Source organism: Abrus precatorius, unplaced genomic scaffold, assembly GCF_003935025.1.
Source record: "Abrus precatorius isolate BTA unplaced genomic scaffold, Abrus_2018 Scaffold2, whole genome shotgun sequence".
NCBI lineage: Eukaryota > Viridiplantae > Streptophyta > Magnoliopsida > Fabales > Fabaceae > Abrus > Abrus precatorius.
Genome location: NW_020874362.1, coordinates 6,177,658 through 6,197,604, shown reverse-complemented (window position 1 = coordinate 6,197,604; position 19,947 = coordinate 6,177,658). Strand labels below are relative to the sequence as shown.

Here is a 19,947-nt window from a genome sequence, read left to right as displayed (position 1 = left end):
TAAATGACCGTTGGCTTTCAATTCGGCCGTTATATTGTTCTTCCATCATTTCTTAAGTCATGATACAGCAAAAAGTTTATATTTAATTTGTTTTTTAAATAATTTGAGTACTAGATAAAACAAAAAGACTGAATAAAATTCTAAATTACCTATTAAATTATCAAAAGACAAGAAGTTCTCTAAAATGCATAAATATATAACAACATAAATAACCTCTATCCCTTCATTTTTTTTATGAATCAGTGTAAACATACAATACACAATATAAGGGGTATTATAATACATATCTTTTGTATTTTTATATTCAACCAGTAAGGCTTCTCGTACGTTATTATTTATTTTTATTTATTTTATAAACTTTTACAATATTATTTGATCATTTGTGAATTGTCATATTAAAAATAATCATTAATTTCTATAATAATAAATATAAAAATCATATAATATATTAATTAATTGGACCCAAGTAGTCAAAAGTAAGAAATACTCTTTCTTAACTAATGAATCTCGTTATCACCTCACACAGTCACATCGTACTCTTCCTCGTGGGAATATTCCAAATTAAAATAATCAAGTAACGAAGATCGCTAATGCTTCACATCTAACGGAGTACGTTACGTGTTACCAACGTTTTTTAGTCTGATTGACGGTGTAGGGGTGTATTTACCAGTTTCCGTCACAAGGAGCCATCATGCACAGCACGTGCACCGACGCCATTTGTGGTGGACTCCACAAGAAATAAGCATACCACTGTCCATTTTTCACGTGAATCCACCAATCAGGCATACCTCGTAGCAGGTTCCCGTACCTTTCGTAACAAAATAAAATAAAATATTTTAATAGACTTTATTGTCTTCTACCTTAAAAATAAAAATAAGTAATTAATAATAATAAAATTTTATTAAAAATAAAAATATTTATTATACTTTTGTAATTTTAATATAATAATTATATATTTTTTATAAATTTTTTAGTTATAAATATTTAAACTCTTGTTCCGAAAGATTAAAATTAACAAAATATTTTTAATTAATAATTTAAATTATATATATATATATATATATATATTGTGTAGTTCTTTTAAAATTAGTTTCTATACGTGTGTTTTTGTCTAGAAATGAATATTGAAGAAAAAAGAGAATGAGTTTAAAGCTTAGAAAATGCAAGAACAAATAAGAAAGAGGAAGAACAAAGCACAAGTAAAATAAGCAAAATAGATTAATAATAAAAAAAAATTATTGAATTATTCATGTGTCATTTGGTATATTTTAATACCATATTTTATAGTTATTCATTCAAATACAAATAAAATGTACATGTATTACATAAATATTAAAAAAATGTCATTATTAATAAACCAGAGTGATGGGTCTTAAGTTTTAACCAAATCATACTATTTTGAAAGAAAGACAAATATTTCTAACTTCGTTAGAGAACTATCCATTTTAGTATATATTGCTTAAATAGGTACATTGACCTTTGTAAAAAAGTTGGACGGATACAGTAACAAGTGTCCATTTGCTTATTTATGATAAGGATGATTGATGGCAAATTTTTTTGAAAGATATTGTAGTACCTTAGTGTTGTATTGTGTTGGTTCCGATCGAGCACATGTTAAATTTGAAAAAAATGGTAACATAGTAAATATGTTACTTTGCAATGTCTCAATCTTGCCGGCTACCTCTTATTTGCAAGAGAATCTGTTTGCTCTTATATTTTATTTTCTTCGCAGACCTAGAAACCTAGGTAAACGTTTTAAATGGCTGCTTTATTATTAAACTGGACTATAATTGTAGCTAAAATATTATTAAATTAATGTCCCAAACAACATAAAAGAATAAACTAAAGATGGAATTTTACTTTCTTATATAAAAAAAAGAATAAATAATTTAACATTCGAAACTTAATTCACATTTATTTTATTCTTTATAATAAACAAATTAAAAAATTAATTAATTCTCCTAAGAATTTTTCTAGCCACTTAAATATTCAATTTAGTAAAACATTTTCAATATTTCTTATTATCATCTCTACAAAAGGAGATAATATATACTAACTTTTAAGTACCAAAGTCGATGTTTTTTTTTTTTTTATTGTTTGAGGTAGTAATAGAAAGCTTTTTCTTTAATTTTGTTCTTTCTTCTTACAAGTTAAAATTCATTATCAATTTTGTTTCAATTTTTATATACAATTATCATGAATTATTTATTTGTGTTTTACTGCATTGTACCTTTTCTCATGCTTAACATTGTGTTTTGGTATTTATAAAAGTTAAATTAAAAAAAAACTGTATATGAAGTAAAACAAAAATATTTTATATAAAAATTAAAGTAAACAATTTATCATGTATAGAAAATAAAATAATGTGTGAAACATGAAATAACACTGAAATATTTCAAAGATGATTTTTAATCTAAAATGTTTATTTACAAACTTTTTTTATAAAAAAGAATTTCGTACAGGACAAAAGTATTTAAATCTTTGTACAATAATTTGATTCGTCAGATTGATCAAACTGATTCTGTTCATGAACAACTCTACGAAAATGGTACAATGCATAGATAACACAGATCTTGAAAAGTCGTGTACGACACCAACAAATCTATTGGCCGTACTTCTTCAGAATCACGGCCCATACGTGTTGAATATTTTTACGTAGTCAGATTATTTGTGATTTAACAAAAACTAAGTTTAAGAATAATAATTCAAAAAATTTTGGATTCTTGTGATTATTTTATTCTTTAATAATTAAAGATAAAGTATTCTAATAATTATTTTAAAAAATTGGAAAGTTGTTGTTTATTTTATATTTCCATAGAAGCACGGCGAAGTAACAAATATGTTCTGATCCGGATCGTCTGCGGTTTTTCTCTCGCTTAAGCGACCAATGAAAGGGCTTGAACATGCAGAAATGCGCTTAAGCGGACAAGAACAGACTTTAAGCGATATTTGCTTAAGCGACCATATCAGATTTAAGCAAATTCAAAATTGCTTAAGCCCTCCCAAGCGAATAAGAAAATTTTGAAGCAAAAATGGACCAGAGAGGCATGTTTTTCAGTCACCTATTTTGCTTAAGCTAATCGTTAATAGCTTAAGCTAATTTAAAATTGCTTAAGCCTCTCGTAAGCGAAAAAGAAATATTTGAAGCGAAAATGGACCAGAGAGGCATGTTTTTCAGTCACCTATTTCGCTTAAGCTAATCATTAATAGCTTAAGCTATTGTCTCCTCGCTCAAGCCACGACCAGCAAATTTAATTATTATCAAGCGAATGTAAAACAGAGAGCACATGTTTCAGGCAGTGTACTTAGCTTGAGCAAAATTTAAATAGCTTAAGCTAATTGTAGTAGGGCTTAAGCCAGACTTTTACAAATGCAGCAAAAATTGTTTAGCTTAAGCGATTTTTATCAACTTAAGCGAATTTATCAGAAATTACATTTACTTGTACATGCTGATATAATCGCTTAAGCCCATATCTGTAGCTTAAGTTAAATATATAAGAGCTTGGGCGAAATTGGATGGCTTAAGCGAAAGGTACAAAAAATCCAACCTAATCCTAATACAGACAACAATTAAGGGGGCCAAAATACACTTGATTACATATAAATTACGTCAAACTTACATCTTACACAAAAAGGAGTTGATAAATACATATTTAGCTTAGAAACAAAATAAGTTTTCGCAATTGCGTAATCAAATTTGATCAAGGATTGAAGTATTGGTATCATGAAGTTGTCCCTGCAAAATAAGAAGAGACATTACAAACAATAATGGATGGAAAAAAATTCATGATATTTGGTTTGATTTAAATTGGTATTCTTACTGTTAACAAATCCGTGAAACTTAATTGATTGATTAATGTTTGAGGGGGATCATAACATGGAGGCGCCGAACAATGTACTTCAAATGAATTTGAAAGCATTGGTTGATATTCCTAAAACATTCAATGATAGTTAATAATTAAAGCATTGGTTATAATAAGGAAGTTAAAATAAATGTATTAATTGATAATTAAAGTAATCATAAGAAAGTACCTGAGATGCTGATTGACCTAAAGTTGAAGTTTTGTTCTTCTTTCTTTTTGCTTGTAATTCAACCCAACCTTTGAATCTTTTAGACCCTTTTCTCTTAATGGTTGGTCGTTGCTTGAATCCCTTAGGTTGTGTACCCTGATTGGTGATGTTATTTACACCATCATCCCTATTATTGTCATTATCTTGTGTTTGTAAGCGAAGCTTTGCAATGTGGCCCGCTAAAGTGTTAATACTGTCATTCACTAATTGACAATATTCTTCTGAACTAGAAACCTTAGAGGTCAACCTAATCATTTTATATGCTAGTTGTCAGTATCTTCATGTAGTAGAAAGTATATGATCTTCTTTCACTTGTATGCCTTTTACATTGTGAATAATTCAACGACGACCTTCTTTTGTCCATCTCTTTAGAATGTATTTGTAAGTAATAGCCTTTACATCATTGGCTTCAAACACTTTCAAAGCATGACAGCAAAGTATGCCTATTGTTTCAAACTTTTTACAAGAGCAATTGATAATAGTTGAGGAACTATCAAATGCAATTGTCCATGACCTTTGTTGATTGACTTTAGTAATTACATATTCAATCAAAGGAGGAGTTTCAATCCTTAATGATATGCAACATGCCAAAAATTGAGCAAACTCTTGTTGAAATAAATTATACATTGTATGTGTGTAAACCTTGGCCATTTGTATTAGGATTGGTGACATCTCATATCGCAACATGGCTAACTTATGACGAGAGTCATACTCACACTTAAGTTCGTTGTAACGCTTGTCTTCAACAACCCATTCAAAGTGAGAAAAGAATTGCTTGATGTCAACACCAGGCTTCATACATGCTTTGAAATCAGAATTTAAGCTTTCACTCAGCTGAGTACTTCGCATTCCAAGGGTTAAACAATCCTTCAGATAACATGATGCTCATTTCTCCTTTATGGAATACAGTGAAATAATCCAAGTATTTTGTTCAACATTGTATTCTGTAATGAACTTTGTCCAAGCCTCCTCAAAGTCAATTGAACTATCAAAGTCATACATACATCTTTTCAAATCTCTTAAAAAATGACTTCCTCCTTTCATCAAGTTGCCAAGGTGTTTTATTCCATATTGCATTAAGTGCCATGTACATAATGCATGATGTGTCTCTGGCATTACATGGACAAGTGCTTTGGCCATAACTTGATCTTGATCTGTAAAGATTGTTTGAGGTTTTCTGTTGTTGTGTGCTTCTAAAAAAGTCTCAAACAGCCATTGAAATAATTCGGCTGTTTCATCATATAACAAGGCTGCCCCAAAGATAACAACACCTCTGTAATGGTTAAAATCGAAAAATAATGCTAGAGGCCTATTAGCACGATTGGTGCAATATGTTGTGTCTAATGATACAACTTCACCAAAAAACTCATAATCAATTACCATCTTTGCATCCGCCCAAAAAACATTTGTGATTTGCTCCTCTGCATCCATTTGGTACACATGAAAATAAGCTGGGTTGTCTAGTAATTGTCGTTGAAAGTATTGCATTAGACAATCGACCTCACCGTATACCATTCCTCTGTCTTTTTGCTCTCAAATAATTCTTTGCATCCAGTTGAGTATACCAAACATTAGCTCGATGTCCTGCAAGTATGAACATTAGTTGAAATGATGCCTTTTGTCGCAATCCGGAGGCCTCAGCCAAATCAATTTCATGAGCTTGAACTTCAGTTATATTACAATGTGAAGCAAGCATGTGTGTTGTCTCAGGAAGTTGTAATGGGTGATTATGCTCTTCAACAAACTCACGAATGACATACTTGTTGTTGTTTGCCACAGACAATGATATCCTTGCAAAACATTCAGTTCTAGTTTCTGATCGATGTTTTGTGACTTGGGGCTTTTTTTTATCTTCTATTCGATGTCCCTCTTTACAACAAACATATCTGCAACCTGTAATGACACTATCTACCTTTTGCTTGTTAAAATATTGTTTCCTGACTCCAAATCCTGCCAGCTTGCCATACTCCTGCCAGAACTGCAAGCGATCCAAATCTGTATGTTCCTTGCTCTTTGAAAATATAATAATACACAGCTTGCATTACTCTTTGAAACTCGTGTAAACAACCACAAATCTATTGATCGTACGGTACTTTTGCAGAGAACGTCGTGCCTTACTCCTTTGAATACATAGTAGTATTATTAATCATTTATTTTTTTTCTTATGATATACTTTATATAAATTTAGAATAAATCTACGAATTAGTTTGTTTAACAAAGGTAGGATGCGTTAATATCTTATTTTTTAATTATTTTTTATATCACAGTCTTTTAGAAAATGAAGTCTATAATATTAATGAAAGTGTAAAAAAATATTAAATTTTGTTGACATATAATATTAAATAATATATCTTTCGTTTCATTTTGTCATTTTTACTATTAGAAACTTGAGTTTAAATGTGTTTTGTAATTCTACTTCTATTACAAAGTTGTCATTGTGACTATTATAGCTACAATTTGTTACTTAAAAATTAGAAAAATTTGCATTTATTTTTATCATTTATTATTGTCTTTGTTGTTAAAAATTTAATTTCAAACTACTCAATTTCACAAAGAGTTTTTTTCTTTCAATAATATTTCTTTTTTTTTTCTTTTTTGAATCACATCTCATTGTTGTAATTTTGCCTCTATCTTGGAGTCCCTACCACAACCACCTTAATCTATTTTATTACTCAAATTATCTCGTAAATCAAACTTGTATCCCTTTCTTTTTTATAATATGTTTAACTCGTATTAAAATTTATTTTATGACTTATAAATTAATATTTATATTTTAAATAAGAGTACTCTTTTTAAAAAGTGAAACATTCAATGTAGTTATTCTCTTTTACAATTAGTCTAATATATTTTTTATGATTGAAATTAATTGAATTTATTTATTTTTATCTATTTTTGTAATTCTATTTTAAATTTTAGAGATAAAAAATGTTAGCTTTTCTTTATTACTTTTATAAACTTTTAAATTTTGATGAATACCTATTTTTATTTTTTTATTACCTTATATATTTTTAAAAATATCCAATTTATTATTGGAAATACTTTGAATCAGAATTCTTAACAATTTTACATAGTTTCATGAAAAGAAAAACTATCTTTTCTCTACTAAAAATTACATAGTCTTATGCTTTTATTTATTTATTTCTTTCAAAATTTGCATTGTTCTCTAATGCTATGTCTCACGAAAATTTTTAATTATTATAAAAAAATTATTTTTACGTTATTATGTTTTTTTTTTTTTTTTTCTATTTATCATAGTATCGTGTATGTAAAATGCATGCATATTTTTACATTTACATATTTTTAATGCGACACTTTTGCCTAACAACTCCTTCACTAATGAGAGCTTGAAATATGACCAGATATATCTACCATATAATTTTCTTCCTTTATATATCATTTTTTATTCAATCATAAGTGACCCTAGGCGTTGTAGTTGTATAATTACTTAGAAACTCGTGGCTATATTTAGCAACACAATAAAAGCAAGAAAACAACAAATCAAAACAGTAAAAATCGCTGATTAAAAAATGATACATACATTGGGATTAATATACGGATACCCCTTTTTAAGTCCTGACATGGTTACAGTATACCAAGCATTTACAAAAAGGAAGCAAACATACCTTTGCAACCTTACTCTATCCACCACACACAAGCAAGGGAGAATCACACACGCCCTTAAGATTGATGGACCACCACAACTTTGGGGGATTTTCCTTTACTCATTCAATCTCATGTTTCCTTCAGGTTTACTCTTCAGTTCTTTCTCTGGTAAAAATGTTCCCTACCCCAAAATTCAATCAATATTTGCTTTACATACTCATTGAAATATTTTTGTAGAAGCTATTTCCACATTAGTAAAACTTTAACATGTTTTAATCCTAATTGGTATATATTAATTATATACCATACGCATTAGCAAACTCTACGACGTGCAGGGTTAGGATTGTTAATATTGTATGACTCTTTTCACCATTTTACCACTTAACAGAGACCATTTAAGCATCCGTACCAAAGATTAAAATCGGTCAATTTATCAGAGAAAAAAAGGGGCCAGAATTGAAGTTGAAATAAATGAATAATTAAAAATAAAATTTCTAATATTTATAGAGACTAAAGTAATAATGATCCCTTAAAAGCTTTAGTACTGTTAGTGAAATACATGAAAAAAAAATCCATTAATTCAAAAGTTACGAGAATTCAGTGAAAAAGTTTTGATGTGTAGGTCTCAAATAGACATAATCAACGTAAACATGGAAATGAAACATTGATAGACAGGAAGTGGGTGGCCAACAATGAGATGAAGTGGAATGTGGGAGACTAAAGCTTAAAGCCCCACTTCATTTGGGTTCCAAATTCTAATCCTCTTCCGCTGTTCCCGGCGTTGACCAATGAAGAAAGCTGAAATTACGAGAAAAAAGAGAAAGAAATCAATACAATAATAATGTACTAATTAGAATTCAGAACATTAATGAAGCGGAACTAACTGGGTGGCTTCCAAGAGACAAGCAAACATGGCCCAAGTGGGGGCTTCTTGACATATATTGTGACCAACCAAGCGATGAGACTATGCTGAATTGGCTGACTTTCTACTGACACAACTTAGAATCACATGAAAAAGTGATTATTCAAGCCATAATGGACATTTATAACAAAAAAATATGATAAATGCTTTAATTTGACAATTAAGCTAATTAAATAATGTATTACAAACTGTCTTTAAGATATTAATTGAAGCACTATACCAAAATTTGAAAAATACTGGTTAACTTTCTTCATTAAATTATACGATCATCTGCACGCACATGTACCTTTTCTTATTTTTGGCTTTTTACTGTTTTTGAAAAAGTGGAGATTCGTCTAGCTATCTTTTACTCTAACCAAGATATTCAGTATTCACCATAGCCACCCGAGAAGAATAAAATGCCAATGAGGATTGGAACGAAGAATCGTATACTTATTTAAAAAGTGACGTAATTGTACTGCGTGTGGTGTATTAGTGATTTTAAACTAAAACTCCGTTTAAATGTCAATCCAAATATATTATCAATAATAGCACTTAGGTAATATCGGTAACTCAACGTGTTGCAGTTAATTTTACCATCACTTTTACTATTCTCGTAATAAATATTAATTAGTGGTGAATTAATTAACTAATGATTTGAAGAAGAACAAAATAGTTAAAGATAAAATAAAAGACAAAAACATAAAGGACAAATAGAGATAAATAAGTTATCTATAAATTTCCATGCAGGAAAAATGAAAGCATAAAAGAAGAATAAAAATTGGTTTGAGAACTTAATTCAACGTAAAGTTTCCTCAACCCAAAAAAAAAAGTAAATAGATTTTATTTAAATATGAAATGCTATTTTTAATTTTCATTTTAACATTTAAAATAAAAAGCTTCTTTTACTGAGCTCTAGCACTTAAAACAAATTTAGTGAAAAATATAAGTTTTCATTTCATTTATAATCAAGTAAATTAGTTTTAATAAAATTAATTTCGAATTTAGACTATGTTTGGAGACAAATACATGTGGTGTACACACAGAGAAGTAGTGGTCAAATATAAAAAAGACAAAGAGCAAATTACTTGCGTGCTTGAGTGAAGAGACATGCCTCAGTACTCCGGAACATGAGAAGGGAGGGTTTTTTTTTTTTTTTTTCCCCTTTATTTATTATTGTTTTGGTGTAGGTGTAAAGTAAATAATGAAGACTAAAAAGAAAGGAGGCAAGGGTTGGGTGTTATTTAAAGCTCGAAAGTGTGGCTTGGTTGTGTTGGCGTTCTTTATACTAATTCATTCCTTTTTCTCTTTCTTCTTTAATTCTTCATGTTAGGGAAATATTCCAAAAACCGTGAATTTTGTACTGAGCAATAAGGCATATTCTAATTAAATTTGATTTTGCATCACCTTAAAAGCACATTTATTATTGATACATTAAGTAATTAAGATTTCTCTTAAGTTCTAACCCAAAATTTAAACATCCTGAAAAGGCTATTAAACATTCAATTGCTTGCACTTGATACATATTAAACAAAGATATTACATTTGAAAATCAAGAAAGAATGATATCACTTTTACACACAAGAAAGAATAATTTAATTTTAATATCAATCGTTAGATTAAAATTTTAATCATGTAGATTATATTTGCAAAATTTTATATTAATTTAAAATTATTTGATTCTTTATTTTTATATATTAAATCTAACTAATATATACATTTAAAATATATAAAAATAAAGACATTTTAATTTCATTTTATAATTGTTTAATTTTAACTAAATTTAACACATAATTAAAATAATATATAATTATAATTCAACAGTTTGATTGACAAAAATATTTATTTATTTATTATTATTATTGATTTATAAAATTAAAAAAATATTTTTTTATAAATTTATTCATTATAATTAATATTTATTTGGTAAAAAATAATGCGCAGCTGAAATTTAATTGCTAATATAATAAATGAAAGATATAACAGAAAGTTAAATAATAATTTTTATAAAATTTAAAATATTAATTATTTTCTTAATTTATTTTTAAAAATAAGCGTAGTGACTTGTATGCACTGCAGACACGTAGTAAGTTATCAATAACTACGGTTTTAGGCAAGAAAAAGTTTCATTCAATTACTATATGCCCAACTAGAAAAACGTAAGTTTTGTCATCTCAAATTATAAAAAACAAATTGGTAAAAAGCGAAGCTAATATAGGTGGAATTCATTTAAGGTGTAACGCATTAAATTATTAGTTTCCTTCCAAAAATTTTAACCTTTTTTTAACACAAAATGACATAAAATAATTTATGTATAATAATTTTTATTAAGAATTATAAAATATTATATAATTTAATATATTAATAATATTAAATGTTATAATTTTTAATAAAAATATTATTTATTAATTTTGCTATTATGGATATTGAATAATTTTTTTGTTAATATTATAAACTTTAAAATACTAAGAGCTACAATTATTGATTCTGAGCTATTGTAAATTTAAAATGAAACGACACCTCGTATTCACATTTCATTTGACTAGATTCTGTTGAATTAAACCTTAAAGATTTTCTAGAACAGATTTGCTTGAGCGACCGACGAATTTTGTACTATCATCTCTGTACTGAGACAACTCTAAAAACACTTTCCACAATTTACTTCTACTCTCTCTCTCTGGCATGTATCAGTGTACTTTTTAATGGCTAGCAGCCACGCAGGATCACAGTACTTATAAATTGGCATCCTTGCTCTTATAGCTGGAACAAAACAAGTTCGGTGCTCCAAACAGCACATGGACTCTGTCACCATTCCTTCTTAGAACACCACCCTCACTTTTTTTTATTTTTTTTATTTCCGTTTCTTCTACCTATTTTTCATTGTTTCTTGATTTGATTCGGACAACATCAACGACATGGAAACTAGCTCGCTTTCCAAATTGGTGTTCGCATTTTGCTTGACTTTGTGTCTGTGTTCTCAGCTGGTTCACTCTAGTGTCACCTATGATAGAAAGGCCATTGTCATCAATGGACAAAGGAGAATCCTTTTCTCTGGCTCCATACATTATCCCAGAAGTACCCCTGATGTAAGTTTCTTCTTCTTCTACTACTACTACTTCCCATTTCCAATACTCCTTCAAGGAATTAAAAAAAAAAAATGAAAATCTTAACTACTTTCCCAGTTTAAGTGATTTTCTGCTTAAGGAATGATCTCTGTGCAGATGTGGGAAGATCTGATTGAGAAGGCCAAAGATGGAGGTCTAGATGTGATTGAAACCTACGTCTTCTGGAATGTTCACGAACCTTCTCCTGGCAATGTACTTCACTCTCTTCTCTTATTCTGTTTTGCTGTTATTTTTCTCTGTCTAACTTGAGCTTTTGTTTAATGTGCTTTGCATGCAACTCAATTTTCAGTACAATTTCGAAGGAAGGTATGATCTGGTAAGATTCATAAAGACAATACAAAAAGCAGGGCTCTATGCTCATCTCCGCATTGGACCTTATGTCTGTGCAGAATGGAATTTCGGGTACAGCCTCAATTTTTATTTTTTTACTCTTACATATCATCTTCTCATTGCTTAAGTTAGTTTATTTTATTTATAAGTTATATAACTTGAGGATATGATCTTGAGTTTTTTTTTTTCCTTTTAAATGTGTCAAGTGATTATTTATTCACAATATTTTTGCTTTGTGCAGAGGATTTCCTGTTTGGCTTAAGTATGTTCCGGGCATAAGTTTTAGAACAGACAATGAACCTTTCAAGGTCACCTTTTCATTTTATTTGATTTAAATTAATTCATTAGATTATTGGCTCCTTTCGATTTGAAGTAATTTTATTGATTAGTGGTGAAAACTGTGGCAGAGGGCAATGCAAGGGTTCACTGAGAAGGTTGTGGGAATGATGAAGAGTGAGAACCTCTTTGAATCCCAGGGTGGCCCCATCATACTCTCTCAGGTGAACATTTGGTGTCTTTCTTAGCATTTAGTCTTCATTGGTTTCCCATAGTATATAGTAGTACTAGTGGCTATGAACTATTCACTCTAGATCTAGCTAGAATAATGATGCATTCACCATATGTTGTGTTTCAGATTGAGAATGAGTATGGGGCACAGAGTAAGTTACTGGGAGCTGAAGGTCAAAATTATGTGAATTGGGCAGCAAAAATGGCTGTGGAGATGGGAACTGGAGTCCCTTGGGTGATGTGCAAGGAAGATGATGCACCAGATCCAGTGGTAAGTACTCTCACTCTTCACCTTGAAAGTTGTATAATATAATATGCAATCATCAAATGCACCATTAATCTTTTGGGTATTCTATTATTATCTTGGTTATTTTAATTTTTAGAGATATGCAACTTAAAAAGAAATAGAAAATGAAATCCGGCACCAATCCAGGTGTGGTGTTTCTTCCATTAAACTAATTTGTTTCATCTTTGGAGTAACAGATAAACACGTGTAATGGCTTCTATTGTGATAAGTTTACTCCAAATAGACCCTATAAGCCTATGATATGGACCGAGGCTTGGAGTGGCTGGTAAGCATTTTTATTATCACACTAAAAATTAGAAATGAAATAGCCTGCGTAACCTTTTTTGTTAAATTCGAAGGTTTACCGAATTTGGAGGTCCAATTCACAAAAGACCTGTTCAGGATTTGGCATTTGCTGTTGCTCGATTTGTAATAAGAGGAGGGTCCTTGGTAAACTACTACATGGTTAGTTGGCTTAACCCGATTTAAAAATTGATGATGCTGGTAAGGTAAATACTCTAGTAACTAGCCTAAGTTGTCTTGCATTTATGTGTAGTATCATGGAGGAACAAATTTTGGACGAACAGCTGGAGGGCCTTTCATCGCTACCAGTTATGACTATGATGCTCCCCTAGATGAATATGGTGAGAACCTAAAATTCTGTTCCCTCTAAGTCAGTTATAGTAGTTATAGACCTCGTAACAACCAAAATCCTTAAAAGAATTCTGACAGATAGAAGAATGCAACTTTAGTAAATATCATCACTACAGTTATATTTTAGTAACTTTATATGCATGAATTTGGAAATTGTTAAGTCCAAAAACTTATCACTACATTGAAAGCAACGGATTTTTTTCCTCAAATGCTTACTCTTTCGGGCATGTAGTTGATTGTTAGAACAGTAACCTCCACCCAAAACAAATTTTTTTCCTCTCAGAACTGATTATTTTGTGCAACTGAACATTGCAGGTTTGATTAGGCAACCAAAATATGGTCATCTAAAGGAGCTTCATAGGGCAATCAAGATGTGTGAGCGAGCTTTGGTTTCAACTGATCCAATTGTTTCTTCATTAGGGAGCTCCCAACAGGTTTTTACTCGGCCCTTATTTTATTTTTCATGTCTATTTAGCTTGTTGACTTATCATAGTGGATATGTTACTTTTCCAGGCTCATGTATACACAACGGAATCTGGAGATTGTTCTTCTTTTCTCTCAAATTATGATGCAATATCCAATGTTAGAGTGATGTTCAATAATATGCATTATAACTTACCTCCTTGGTCCGTCAGCATCCTCCCTGATTGTAGAAATGTTGTCTTCAATACAGCAAAAGTATGTGACAAAACATCTTATTCTATGGACACATTTTCTTCACCTTTTTCATGTCCATTCAACTTGATTTAATAACTGAAAATTTAGCAAAACCAATTAACTTATGTTGTCCCTTTTTTAGGTTGGAGTGCAAACATCTCAAATGCAAATGTTGCCAACAAATACTCAGATGTTCCCATGGGAGAGTTTTGATGAAGATACTTCTACTCTGGATGAGAGCTCAACAATCACTGCTCCTGGTCTCCTGGAACAAATAAATGTAACCCGTGATTCAAGTGATTATCTTTGGTATATAACTAGGTAAGTCTAATAAATATCATATAACATTTTTCACTATTTCTTGCTCTTGGAATTCCATAAGCATATCACCGGATCCAGCTAATGAATGAAAGTGAGGTAAAATTATTTCATGTCTATGTTTTTTCAGCGTTGATATAGGTTCATCCGAATCATTTCTACGTGGAGGTGAACTCCCCACTCTCATTGTTCAGTCTACAGGTCATGCTGTGCATGTTTTCATCAATGGTCAACTTTCTGGTATGTAAATTTTCTTGCTTTCCTTTTACGCCCCATTCTAGCTTATTAGTAAAAGCAAACATGATATATGATTCAAACCAGGTTCTGCCTATGGAACAAGGGAGTATAGGAGATTCACATATACTGGCAAGGTAAATCTTCGTGCTGGAACAAACAGAATAGCTCTGCTCAGTGTTGCAATTGGACTTCCTGTAAGTTCTATCACACCTTTACTTTCTAAATCCTCCTCTCACTGGTTTTTGTGGCTATTGATTTGTTTTCAAGTTCATTCACGATTTTGACCTTCCTATAATTATGAAAGCCTTGTAAGTAATGGTTTAGCTTGTAGAAATGATCGCATATTTTTATCAATTTTCTAAGAAAGCTTTTGAAACTAAGCAATTATTTCTCCAAAATATTCTCAAGTAAAAAATGCACTATGTCAATTGAAGATTGAAATCCAGCTTATTTTGGCGAAAATTATAAATATTAATAATGGCTCAATTTTTTCCCTCATAATAACTAATATGATTGACCAAATGCTTTTCTGTCTTTTTTTGTCGAAGAATGTGGGACAACATTTTGAGACATGGAGCACAGGAATCCTTGGTCCAGTTGCACTTCATGGACTTGACCAAGGAAAATGGGACTTGTCAGGGCAGAAATGGACTTATCAGGTTGCATACTCTTACTTTAGATACTTAAAAGCTCACTTTCAAGAAAAAAAATCTGAGATATGCTTCAAAGCAGGTTGGGCTGAAAGGAGAGACCATGAACCTTGCCTCTCAAAATGGTATCTCTTCTGTTGCATGGATGCAATCAGCAATAGTAGTACCAAGAAATCAGCCATTGACATGGCACAAGGTAAAATTAAAGAGAAATGCGCTATGTTTGAATGAAAACATAACACCAGCTTCAAGACAAATAAAGTTAATCTGTAAACTGTGCAGACCTTTTTTAATGCTCCTGAAGGAGACGAACCATTGGCATTGGATATGGAGGGAATGGGTAAAGGTCAAATATGGATTAATGGGCAAAGTATTGGAAGATACTGGACTGCTTTTGCTACTGGTAATTGCAATGACTGTAACTATGCTGGTTCATTTAGACCTCCAAAGTGCCAACTTGGTTGCGGCCAACCCACCCAGAGATGGTAAGTATTATTAACATTCTAGCTTCTTCAACATTATCATATGGTAAATATAATGTGGTATATTGTATCTTATATTACATTTCATACAATATGTTTCAGGTACCATGTCCCTCGATCTTGGTTGAAGCCAACTCAAAATCTATTGGTGATTTTTGAGGAACTTGGTGGAGATCCGACAAAAATTTCACTTGTAAAGAGATCAGTGAGCAGTGTTTGTGCTGATGTGTCAGAATACCACCCAAATATAAAGAATTGGCACATTGAGAGCTATGGTAAGTCAGAAGAGTTCCACCCACCAAAGGTTCACTTGCATTGTAGCCCTGGCCAGACCATCTCTTCCATTAAGTTTGCTAGCTTCGGAACTCCTTTGGGAACTTGTGGGAACTATGAGCAAGGGGCTTGCCATTCACCTGCTTCCTATGCCATTTTAGAAAAGGTGCTCCACCATAATCTTGATTTCACAATGCACTACATTAGCTTTTAATTTATGTTCTTTGGAATATATATAGTTAACTTATGCTCTCTTTGTATCTCTCTTCTACAGAAATGTATGGGAAAACCAAAATGCACGGTCACTGTATCAAACAGTAACTTTGGGCTAGACCCTTGTCCAAAGGTGTTGAAGCGGTTATCAGTTGAAGCTGTTTGCGCTACAACTACTACGAATTGGAGGGGTTGATTGAGTAAGGAAGCATACCCTTTTAATGTAGTGTGTAGTGACTAAACAGCAAGAAAAAGGAATGAGTAATAAAAGGAGCATAGGTAAAGTCAAAGGTAGTTGTCTAGTTGAATAGGTTGAGATGAGTGCCACATAGTATTTTAGTGTGAAATTAGGCCTATAATGAAATGTTGGTGATGCCAAAGGCACATAGTTTATAATGTTATTTGGTGGAGTCAACAGGGCATTGTATAAATTATTCAGTTAGATAGGTGAATCTGAAAAATGGGGTCTGAAATATGGCCATTGGGTGTGAATTTAGAGTACCAGTCCCCGACCTTTTAACCGGATATGGGCACTGGGAAGAGAGAAGCATTTAAAGTTGGTGTGATTTATGTTTTTGTTTGTGACTTTGTATTAATGGGGCGAGTCATGATGCCGCCAATCAGGTTCAAGTTAGGAGCGGATCCTACTGTAACCATTGTCTGATGAGTTTTATACAAGTCCATAATCCATTGTTTCTCATTGCCTCCAGTCCCAGGTGATATGCACGCTTTTAATTTGAGTAATTTCTCAAATTAATCCTTAAAACAATGACTATCGATTAATTAGCCTAAAATGATTAATTGATAATCGTTTTAGTCTTTAAAATTATAAAACAATAATCATTTTTAAACTTACAATAATAAAAATTAAAATGACATATTTCATAGTTTTAAGTATTAAATTAATATTTTTATCATCCTAAGTAAATTTGTATTTATAATTTTAGGCATTATTTTGTAATCCTTCTGTTTTAGTTGCAGCACTCTGCTTCATTCGGCCATGATTATAATGCAATATATAAAAAGTTGACATTAACAAAACTTTGTATAAAGCTGCCGATGGTAAATAAAAAAAAATGATATGTTGAAACTTTTTTTTTTGGTGTTAAATAGAGAGAGAGAAAAATGTAATAAATCATATAACTGAAAAAGTTTCAAATAGTAGGCAATTCAACAATAGTAATTAAAATGTATATTACTAATCATGATAATTTTTCTAATTATAATTGTTCATACATGTAGGAAAGAAGTGATGATAATTTTAATAAAGCTGAAATTTCAAATAGTAGTGAAAATAATATTAATGTCGAGGGTAGTTTTAATTAAATTATTATTTAGTTAGGCAAAATAATAGATTTGCTATCTTTTGTTGCTCTAATTCTTTTGTCAAATTTTGTTGGTGAATCCATCATAACATGATGAGACTTTATACAAATTCATTGTACATGATATTGTTATACATTAAGTTGATAGAATATAACAACTTACACAAAAGGGAAGAACAAATTGCATTTTAAAACTCATCCACCGTATAAATACATTAATTGAGATCGTTTCAATCAATATATGAAATTTTCAAGATTAAATTTACCGTATAAATATATTTTACGTTAGAATTTAAAACAAAAGATATTATTCAAAAGGTACCAAAGTACTATTTAATAAAGATCCACTAAAATTTTTTACAATTAAATCAAAGTCAACAATTTAAGACATGAAGTGTTTTCAAATTATGTTAGAGGTTGCCTCTGGTGAGTGAGAGCACTTTTATCTAAAAAATCAACAAGTGAATTGTCTAATATGAAGTGGTCAACAAATTTATGTTATTATTTTCTTGTCATGAAATTATAACAAATTGAATTCTAAATTTATTTGTTCATGTATACTAGGTATGTTTAAACATATGTTTATTGATTGATTATTAATGTTACACTCTATATACACATAGTCAATTAATTATCCATACACGTAGATTAATTTTGTGTGTTATACTAAGAAAGGTGAATCAAGAAGCGTGAATGTTCATTTCACTAAGTTGATTTGCAACCTATGCAAACATGTATATATAGACAAATAGGTCATAATTAACATCATTGTATCGTATAAACTTAGTAAACAATAAATCACTTAATAAGTAATTAAAATTTTAAATAAGTCTTAATAGAACAACTAAGAACTTCAAATGTAACTAAAATACTTAGTAAAAATGCAATAAAAGTCAAAATTAAATGTAAGGTAAAGAGAGAAGCACCAAAACCTTTAACACCGCCTCACTAATTTCATCCTAAAACTAACTGTGTGTCTCAATCATGTGAGACCACCACCGAGAATTGTATAAACTAAATTCTACCCCATCAATGGTTTATAAAGTACCCTAAATAATTTATTTGCTAATTTATCAACTAAATTAAAATCATATTAATTCATTAATTATTGCAATAATTTGTAATATTAATATATAACATCTCTTTATGTATTATAAATTTTTAAAAACTATGTTATTTATATTTCCTTAGGTCTCATGAAATATAAATTTATTTAAAAATTAAAACATATTTTAATTTATTAAATCATTTAATTATTTACTATGATATACTTTATATTTTTGTTTCTAAATAGTTCTCCTTTTTATTAGTTAAACAGTTAATTAAATTAAATTAAGATATAAACTACATTTATGATTTAATTAATTCTTTAACCACTTAAAATTATTTTATTCGAAACACCCGTTACAATGTCAATGTTTAATTTATATTGACCTTTGACATTGTATAAGTTATGTGAATTTATGTATAAGTTAAACTATCTTAAATTCTTTGCATTATAAATTTTATAATAAAAGTACTCAAATAATTATTTTTATAAATTTAAATACCTTATTTTTATAATTAATTTATTTTTAAATTTTACAATAATTTATAATATAGTTGTATAATGTTTTTTTACTTTTAAATATTGTTTTATCATAAGATAATATGTATTGGCATACTTTTTTTTGTATACTAAGCACTATAATGTATTTTGTAAAATAAATTTGATTTTAAAATAAAGTTTTTTTAATTATTTTTAAATATAATTATATGACTTTAAATTTTTCTTTCTAAAATATCAATTAATATTTTCAGTAAATAAACTTAATTAAAAAAAAGAATAGTAAAAACTATAGTTTGAGAGTATTTTAAAAATTATAATAAATTTGTACAATTAATTTAAAGTAAATATTATTTAAACAAACTTTGTAGGGTATTAATACATTCCTCACATGTAAATGACTCCTAAGTACAAACTTGATTTTAAATATCATTTTGCTTTAAAAATATTTTTTCAATGGATGTTTTATAAAGTTTGCTTGTCATTCTTGCAAGTTCATTTCTACATATTTTATGGTTAAATTTTACAAACTTTAAAGAAACAATATTATCATACTATACTTACTTTTCAAGTACAATTATTGTTAGCTTGATATCAACTTTCTTATGCTAGTTCTTTTTACAAACTTTAATATTCTTAACAAACTTGTAGTCTTATGACTATTACTATTACATTGACATGATTCATTATAATAATTACAAAAGGCCTCATTACTCACTATTTAAAAATGGTTCCTAGCACTAGATGCAGGTGTACTAATTTTCCTTTT

General features: G+C 29.7%; 1 protein-coding gene and 1 pseudogene across 1 annotated transcript; one reads left to right on the top strand and one right to left on the bottom strand.

Moving 5' to 3' along the window:
- Positions 1 to 4,410: 4,410 nt before the first annotated feature.
- LOC113859362 lies at positions 4,411 to 8,974 on the bottom strand (annotated as a pseudogene).
- A 2,290-nt stretch (positions 8,975 to 11,264) lies between these two features.
- Positions 11,265 to 17,005, top strand: LOC113857516 (beta-galactosidase 3-like). The gene is made up of 19 exons (XM_027489497.1): positions 11,265 to 11,661; positions 11,797 to 11,892; positions 11,990 to 12,102; positions 12,272 to 12,338; positions 12,438 to 12,530; positions 12,665 to 12,808; positions 13,021 to 13,109; positions 13,183 to 13,288; positions 13,380 to 13,467; positions 13,793 to 13,911; positions 13,991 to 14,155; positions 14,277 to 14,455; positions 14,583 to 14,692; positions 14,774 to 14,883; positions 15,238 to 15,348; positions 15,422 to 15,535; positions 15,622 to 15,824; positions 15,924 to 16,260; positions 16,369 to 17,005. The coding sequence occupies exons 1-19, from the start codon at positions 11,491 to 11,493 to the stop codon at positions 16,501 to 16,503; spliced, it is 2,550 nt and encodes an 849-aa protein (XP_027345298.1). The 5' UTR covers positions 11,265 to 11,490; the 3' UTR covers positions 16,504 to 17,005.
- Positions 17,006 to 19,947: the final 2,942 nt, after the last annotated feature.

Coding starts and splice junctions, on each gene's coding strand:
- LOC113857516 (XM_027489497.1), top strand. CDS start 11,491: ATGGAAACTAGCTCGCTTTCCAAATTGGTGTTCGCATTTTGCTTGACT. Junction 11,662..11,796: donor ATCCCAGAAGTACCCCTGAT/GTAAGTTTCTTC, acceptor ATCTCTGTGCAG/ATGTGGGAAGATCTGATTGA. Junction 13,468..13,792: donor TGCTCCCCTAGATGAATATG/GTGAGAACCTAA, acceptor TGAACATTGCAG/GTTTGATTAGGCAACCAAAA.